The sequence below is a fragment of the Cibotium barometz genome, chromosome 24, assembly GCF_041138505.1.
Source record: "Cibotium barometz isolate CiBa-2024 chromosome 24, ASM4113850v1, whole genome shotgun sequence".
Taxonomy (NCBI): domain Eukaryota; kingdom Viridiplantae; phylum Streptophyta; class Polypodiopsida; order Cyatheales; family Cibotiaceae; genus Cibotium; species Cibotium barometz.
In genome coordinates, this window is record NC_141069.1 from 43622902 (window position 1) to 43632175 (window position 9274).

Here is a 9274-nt window from a genome sequence, read left to right on the forward strand (position 1 = left end):
GCACACATGCTCCAAAATGCCTGCAAATCACCTGTAATGCAAGGCAAACACAGCAAGAATCACCTGCTACCTATACTCGAAAATGTCCTGTAATCTGCGAATAGTGTACTTGTTACGCTCTCACATAGAGCAATGCAAACCCACAATCAACATACATGAGCATACACTGCTCAAAAAATGCCTGCAATCTATGTCTCCAACACCTATAAAGCAAGGCAATACACTGCAAAAGAATCTGGCAAACTTCTGCTACCTGTGAGTGGGTGTGTGTATGGCTATGGCAGCCAAGCTACGGCACACAAAACCTACAAATCTGGGCTGAAATGTGTGGAAACCTGCAGATCTAAGAGCTGATACCTGCTAGATCAAAGAACGGCTCCAAACTTAGTCTTCCATGCCTCAAAATCAAATTCTAAGGCCACCGGCACAGAAAAGACTTATAAGACCGTGGAAACTGTCTACTCTTCCGCATGCAAAAAACGGCTCGCCTTTTGGATGCTTTGACACTGCGGAACTGCTGAATCCTGTAGCCAGTAATGGGAGCAAGATGCGGGGCTGATCTGAGCTTGAAAGCAAGCTCCAACAAACTGAAAAATTCAGCATGTACACAACCCTACAATGGGCTGAAAACAGTTCCACAAATCTCCTTGCAAAAGCACCTGCAAGGTGGGCAATCTATAACACCTGTAGGTGACCTATTTAAGCGTTGATTTGTGCCTAACACGAGGGAAAAACACAGCTGAACACTCTCTCAAAATATGGCTGCAAATCAGCCCCCAAACTCTTTACAGTACACTCACGCTGCCGGCACTCCTCGTAGCTCTGATACTAGTTGAGAGAGAGAGAGAGAGAGCGCGGAAGCTCACAGGTGAGCAAGAGAGGAGGAGTCGACTCGTATTTTGGTGGTAGCTCACACTACCTTATCTTTCTTTTCTTCCATTTATATATGATGGGCTAAATACCCATATACAGGGGCCTTTACCCCCAATACCCATTTTTCAAATGGGAATGGGATTTTTCCCAAATTATCTAATATGGTGTGTGACATGTCTTCTTCCATTTACAAGGGGATATTCATACAAAGAAGATAGGGCTAGGGTTCTTCCATTGAACCCTAACCCTAATCACCACCATGAGCTCATATTTGTTAGTGTAAAAGAGATCCAAAAACTATGCAAATGAGACCCACCTAAGCCATCTACATGTACCCCATGATGCAAATGTTTCTTTATCCTCGGTGAAAGCCAAAAAAAACAATGGGTTGAACAAGCCTCAACCATGGCAATCTTACATCTAAAAATATATTCTAAGCGCCCTGCATCCAACCACCATGCTAATCCACAAACTCCATCCCATGTTAATTGCTTGCATCAAAGCCATATCCTCCAAGCCATAGAAATGAGGCCAAGACTCTCCAAGGGTGGGTCTAACCCTTTAGACCGCTTGGGTAACTTAGACCCTTATCTCTATATGATGTCGATGCTCAACAAGGGGGGTGGGTCTAGCCCTCAAGCCCCCTTGGGTACTCAAATCCTCATGCTTCGAACTCAACAAGATACAAGAAGAGATCATAAAATCCAATCAACCATATACAATCCTATATGTGGAGAAGATGTAGCACATATATATAGAATAGGTGTAAGGCTACCATAAGTGAAGGCATAGGCACCCATAAGAGAAAGGGGAAGTTGGAGGAGGGTTCTATGTTCTTTTCTTTTCTTTTTTCTTATTATAAGGAGGGGAGGAGGAGGGAGGGAGTGAGCCTTGGGGGAAGGGGAGGGTGGGGGTGAAGGGGGTGGCTCAGTTGACTAGTCAAATAAAAAAAGGAGGCAGTGGGGTTTTTTTCATTTTCATTTTCTTTCTTTCCTTGGTGTCTAATTGTAGGAAACAAGGCGATGGCTCCAATGTTGGAAATATTTAGTGTAGTTTGCACCTTCATATTTTGAAAAATACCTTCAAATTTTAAACTTGAAGGTATAAATACCTCGAGATTTTGAGAAGTTATAGAACAAAAACCATCAGATATCAAAAATTTCCTTTATAAATATCAAAAGCCACCTAAGTCTTATTATACTGAAACAGGAGGGATCAAAACCAGCAAGAGTAGAAAAAGCGACGGTTAAAGAGACGGTTGGAACTTGGGTGTCATTGTGCTTTCACAACCACCAGCTTTTATTTAAAGAGCGAGAAAAGAAGATTAAACAAGTGACGGTGTGTCCCCACAGGAGCAAGTTCTTGTTGAGGCATCCATTCGCAGTGGCAAAAAGGGGAACCCTAAAAAACGTGTGGAATAGAATATAGCTAGCCTGCATGTGGGTATCTTTAAACATTCTTGCATCACGCGAGCCTTGCCTCAGGGAAGGCGTTGGGTTGTTGTTCCACGAAAGCACAGCAGTAGTGAACTGCACGCAGGTGCTGCAAGTTCAGGCCCGCATCTGCTCGCTCTGTCTATATTATGAAAACACCGTTTCCAAACCTGTAATCTTCAGGTGAAAAAAGAAGAACAAATTATCCCTTGCCTCTCTTACTAATTGCAGCGCCTTGCAGCATCCTAGGCTGCAACAGGCATGCAACCTTAGCAAGCGATCAATATCAGTACGCTTAGCTTCTACATATCTACCCACTGCCCACTCTGTATTTCAAGCTGCAAAGGCCGCCAACGCCGAACGCCGAGGTACGTTACAGCTGCTTTCTCAGTAGCTCCAGCAGCTCGAGCTCTGTAAATTTTAGTAGCTTATAAAAGCAGGCTTCAAAGTCCGAGCTTAATCAGATCTTCAAGCCCCCCCCAACCCAGCTGATCATGGACGGAGAATCTCAACCTCACAGAAGCCCACAGACAAACGATGTAAGTTGTATTTTGCTTGCTTAGCAATATTAGCCCAGCTATTGCTTAATATACGCACTTGCTTAAACAAGATTAAATAGAATTTAACAGTGTCAATTATCTCTCTCTCTCTCTCTCTCTCTCTCTCTCGTTTTTTGGTTAATGAGAACGTGGCTGCAGGTTCATCAGGTTAAGGTTATATATTCATATAATAAAGGGCAAAGCGCTGTTAATTTAAATTGTTTTGATATTGAAATCTCATAATTTTTGCCTAAGCTGGATATGATTGATTGCAAGGTTTGTTTTTACATGTGAATAGATTAGGGCAGGTGGTAATAACCACGAAATCCCTACCTCGAATGAGTCGGAGTATCCTTTGGTGGAGGTAAAAAAATAAATAGCAAAATTTGTTAGTGTAAGGATTTGAAGATGATTTCGATAATTATGAAGATTAATTTACTAATGTTTTGGAAAACAATATCAGGTAAATCGTATTACAAGGCAGGCATTGCAAATTCATGTGGAGTGCAGGAAACGGCGTGGACTGTTGGAGAGCCTGGTTGCAGTTCTAGAGGCAACTGGCTTGCTTTTGCTAGAAGCGCAAATCACCGTCGATGAGGCTGATGTCAACTTGGATGCAGTTGGCTTACAGGTTAGAGCCAATATCATTTCTTTTCACTACAATGCACACAGTCCTACATTTACAGCTTCACTTTGCATAGAGTTGTGCTAATCCTTGTGCTAACCCTTCTTCATCATTGCTGTTAATTATGGTGTACAACTTGTTAATTGACCTTTCTCTCAGTACATTAGGTCGAATGAAATTTGTATTTGTCGAGTTGATTTGAATCATCCAAACCCTGTTTATTCTTCGCTGTTGAGTAGGAAGGAGAATTAGCACTTACTGTCGATGCCGCCGTGCTGAGAAGCTCTTTGCTAGACATCATCGCCAATAGTAATCCTTCAACTAATCCCCCACGCTAGCATGGCTAATCTCTTGATGTGACTATATCACATTAGGATAAACTACGTTGTGTAGAGTGGGTCTATCGCCCACTTTTATGTGCCATTCCCATGGTGCATTGATAGGTGTGAAACTGCGCATGTATGTGCAACATTGGAATGATTTATGATCACTGCTGCCCTACCAATGCAATGTTTCCATGCACATTGCATTAAGAGGTGTATATCTATGGGGATGGCTCCTACATTTGACGTTGGAATGCTATACACAAGTAAGGTCTGAACAACTAACATTGTAGAAGCATTGTAATAGCTCTCATCTACTTCTTTGATATTATAAATTTCCTCTTGTGATGTAGAGCTATAATGAACAAAGTAAGGTTGTTTCCATGCACATTGCATTAAGAGGTGTATATCTATGGGGATGGCTCCTACATTTGACGTTGGAATGCTATACACAAGTAAGGTCTGAACAACTAACATTGTAGAAGCATTGTAATAGCTCTCATCTACTTCTTTGATATTATAAATTTCCTCTTGTGATGTAGAGCTATAATGAACAAAGTAGTATCTGTGTATGCATGTGGTGTGAACAAGAGAAAACGTGGCTTGATTTGGAAAGTTGTAAGTGTTGGAAGTATTAAGTGTTATATTCACGAGTCCAAGAAAGAAAAGAGAAGTCATGAATGTTGATTGGGAGATAAGAGTGTGTATGCATCTATCTAAGGAAAGAGGAAAGAATGCCATGATTGTTGTCTTAAAAGTGTGATCCCTTATGTTCACCTAGGTACAATAAGATAGTAAGTGAGTTCAATAAAAAGGGTTAAACATTTTATACATTTACACAAAAAAAAGTTACATGTTTATGAGGGTTTTGGAAAAATTCATAAGCTTGAGCCAAAAAGAGGTAGGTTAGTTTTATTACCTACAAAACTCTTCTGACACTAGCATCCCTCCCAACCTTCTCCTCTCCTCTTTTACGTGGCCCTAAGGTAATATCTATACATGATTTGTGGTATTCAAGTGGTAATGTCAATATGTGCTTTGAGGTATTCAAGTGGTAACATTGATACATGCTTTGTGGTACTCATTTGCATCCTCATTTTATGTCGTTATGTTTATTGAGAGAGGATATTGTAAACCAATATTGACAATATTTTTTTGTTACAAATCTTGATGCTTGAATTCCATGCCAGTCTATGCATTTTTCTTTGTTTTGTTGAGGGAACAAGAGCATTCACTTTCTTATTGTCTAAAAGAGAAAGGTTTGAATAAGTGTAATTGAATGTTAAATTTGAATGTGTGCATGTGTGTGTGTCTTGACTCTTACATATAGTTATCATGATCAACATCACATAACCATCATTGAGTCTAATTTTATATTCACAATGAAATGCTTGGAACCAGTAGTTCCTTTAGGTCCACACATCAAGACATGTACATTAGACATCACTTTTCACAGCTTGATACTCTATGCTTCTCAAGGATTAGTCATGTGGAGCTTTGGATTTATAATCAGATCAACGAGGAATCATCTCATCATAAAACACTCCCTAAGAATGGGTCCTCCAATGGAGTCATACACATCTCTCCCTCTAAACACATAAATGGGGTCATGGGATTACACACGAACTTGCCCACCTCTACACTGCTTCTTCTAGCTAGGCCTTAGTATAGGGAGTGTGGTTCACTCAAGAGCCCACATTTAACATAAAGAGAATGCGGGAGAGAGGGAGACCTTGAGTTCCTTGGAAACAAAAACATACACACACAAGAGAGAGCAAGACAAGAGAGATGGATGGCTAAATTTTCTTCTTTTCTCTACAACCATATAACTAAAAAGATAGGAATACATACTATAAGCAAAATTACTCTCCTACTATGGTTGGTCCATAGTGTGAACTCGACTATACGAGCTAGTGCTATAACTGTGCCATGAATCTAGTACTCCAAAGTGGCTGTCACAAAGAGCCTGTCATCCACCAATGGCCGCATATCAACCATAATCCCACAACCATGCCAGTGGAATAAGTGTGGAAGCTATCACCTAGGTGGGTTATCAATGGTCACAGCACTAGTTAAGCTCGATATCTCAACACTTCACTCAATCTCGACTCCATAATGCACTCTAAGTATGTGACATCCCTTTGCCCCCTCCGTGCACCAGATTCCCGGTAGTAGCTGACAGCGGAAGCAGTCCCCTCATCCGCAGGGCAGGGTTTCTCACTCGGGGCCTCGCCCACGAATGTCCGGGCATGAGACTAGGCTGGGTGGTCACTCCGAGAACCGAAACCGGGAAAATTTTCCATGCCCAAAAAGCGGGGACGGTTCCACCTTTTTGAATTTTTCTTAGCGCGTTTTCTAACGAGATCAAAATATAAACTATCCTCCACCTGAATAAACCTGATAGAAGGGAACTATCACTGATATAATTTGATCATCTGAGCAATTCAACGCTTTTTTCCTAATCAAGATTAGGCATAGCCGTTGATCCACTCAATCGAGAAATTTATCAGGAAATTAACTATCTACTCGAATCCTAGCGTAATCCTAAGATTTTTCAGTTTGATTATTAAAACTCCACTGATTCCAGCCTAACCCCATCCGACCCATGGGTTAGCCACCACCCTACCACTGGAATCGGTAGAACCAAACAATTACTCAGCCACTCATAATTGAATGCCTTTCTTAACTTTAGCTTTAGAAAACAGATACGCACACACTCCTCTTTAAAACTTTAATATATAAAAAAAATCCATTGACAAACAATTTACTAGTTACACATGTCATACTTTAAAATTTCCATTGAGTCTTTGTTTCTCACAAAACAGTATCACTCTGGACTCTCCATTGAGACCAGCGAGTCAACAATGAGATCCAATGATAGATTACAATAACATTGGTCTGTCATACAATATCTTCCTCAACATATGCATGGGTGTCCTCGGCACCACGAGCCCGTGCATCACCTGGTCAGAACCCTCTAGGATCCTCCTTAGGTGTCCTGGCACTTCACTCAGGGACCGCTTCGTCGGCCCTCGCCCATCGTACCGGAAACGCACCATTTTAACCATACCGAGGCTGGTCAAGACCTTGGTAGGCTGGTCAAGACCTTGGTAGGCTTTGCCACGTGAGCTGTCCCTTGAACACTCCCCGCTAGCTGTTGCAACCAAACTTTCCTTACATAAACATATATGCCAAATGCTCCCTCTAGCATTCTGGCGTAAGACAGTCCTTTAAGAAAACAGGGTTTCTATTCAAGTTTTCAGTTTTGATTTTGTTTGAAAACCATGAATAATCTTAAATCCGTATCGCAATACTTCTACATCCAGGTCTGAATTTGAAACAAAATTCCTCGAATTCTGTCAACTTGATCCTCAGATCAAAATCAAAAGTCTTAACTTAGTTTCAGATTCGGTGGGTGTTTTGAGTGCATTTTTTCTGAACTGAGCACATCGTCATTGACGAAGGAATTAGGTCTTGGTCAATAGTCTGAATCAAAGTTTGGATCTGGAAAGTTTCTTCCTAAACTAAGGTACTATTTCAATTTCTCTTTTTCTAAATTTCGTTTGACGAATATTTGCTTGCAGATTTCTAAAACATGAATTTCTTATGAGGAATAAAATAATCATTTATCTCGATCTCCGACTTCGATAGTTTAAATGAATTTTCTCATTACCATCTTAGTGAATATGAAACGGTAGCATTTCTTCTCATCATAGATTATCTACTTATTCACTTTTCTAATTTTTACGAAAATTAAACAGAGGATTAAGAGAACCCTTATTTAAATATAAAAATTTCTATATGCATCTAATTATGCATAAAATCCAATTCTGATGAAAGTCACACTTTTATCATCATAAAAATCATTTATGATGAAAATCACTCTTTTAATATGAAAGAATTTCTTTTATGCATACAAATCATTTATGATGAAAATCACTCTTTTAATTAAAAAAATATTTTATGCATCCATTTATGCATAAAAATAATTTACGATGAAAATCATACTTTTAATATAAAAAATTATCTTTTATGCATATGTCCATGCATAAAAATCATTTATGATGAAAATCACACTTTTAGTATTAAAAAATATCTTCTATGCATATGTTTATGCATAAGAATCATTTATGAGGAAAATCACACTTTTAATATATATATATATAATATCTTCTATGCATATGTTTATGCATAAGAATCATTTATGATGAAAATCACACTTTGAATATAAAAAAATATCTTCTATGCATATGTTTATGCATAAAAATCATTTATGATGAAAATCACACTTTTAATATATAAAAATATCTTCTATGCATATGTTTATGCATAAAAATTATTTATGATAAAAATCACACTTTTAATATAAAAAATATCTTTTATGCATATGTTCATGTATAAAAATCATTTATGATGAGAATCACACTTTTAATATAAAAAAATATCTTCTATGCATATGTTTATGCATAAGAATCATTTATGAGAAAAATCACACTTTTAATATTTAAAAAAATATCTTCTATGCATATGTTTATGCATAAGAATCATTTATGATAAAAATCACACTTTTAATATAAAAAAATATCTTCTATGCATATGTTTATGCATAAAAATCTTTTATGATGAAAATCACACTTTTAATTTAAAAAAATATCTTCTATGCATATGTTTATACATAAAAATCATTTATGATGAAAATCACACTTTCAATCTAAAAAATATATCTTCTATGCATATGTTTATGCATAAGAATCATTTATGAGAAAAATCACACTTTTAATATATAAAAAAATTCTTCTATGCATATGTTTATGCATAAGAATCATTTATGATGAAAATCACACTTTTAATATAAAAAAATATCTTCTTTGCATATGTTTATGCATAAAAATCTTTTATGATAAAAATCACACTTTTAATTAAAAAAAATATCTTCTATGCATATGTTTATGCATAAAAATCAATAATGATAAAAGTAACACTTTTATAATTAAAAAATATTCTTTTATGCATACTTTTATGCATAGAATTCATTAATGATAAAAGTAATACTTTTAATAAAAATATTCTTTTATGCATGAAAATCAATATGATGAAAGTAACTCTTTTAAAATAAAAAATAATAATCTTTTATGCATTATTTTATGCATAAAAATCAATATGGTAAAAGTAACACTTTTAAAATAAAAATAAATTTCTTTTATACAAATAATCAAAATACATCTTCTATGCAGGAAAATGACACTTTTAGAATATAGAAATCATAAGGATTACTCTTTTAGAATAATAAAAGATAATACTTATTTCTAAATTTTTAAAAAATTTTGCCATAACCTCCTTTATATGGCTGACCATTTTTCAATTTTTAAGTCTCTAAAATTAATTAGAAGTGCACTAAGAGTATTTAAATCATTCTAAAGTAAACATTTTTCTACTTATTTATTTAAGAGAAACATTATAAAAAACTTGATTTTATTCATT

At 36.8% G+C, this 9274-nt stretch overlaps 1 protein-coding gene across 1 annotated transcript; it reads left to right on the forward strand.

Moving 5' to 3' along the window:
* Positions 1-2362: 2362 nt before the first annotated feature.
* On the forward strand, positions 2363-4116 carry LOC147625339 (uncharacterized). Its single transcript, XM_086818985.1, has 4 exons — positions 2363-2845; positions 3144-3209; positions 3309-3476; positions 3710-4116. The coding sequence occupies exons 1-4, from the start codon at positions 2801-2803 to the stop codon at positions 3806-3808; spliced, it is 378 nt and encodes a 125-aa protein (XP_086675111.1). The 5' UTR covers positions 2363-2800; the 3' UTR covers positions 3809-4116.
* The last annotated feature ends 5158 nt before the right edge of the window (positions 4117-9274 follow it).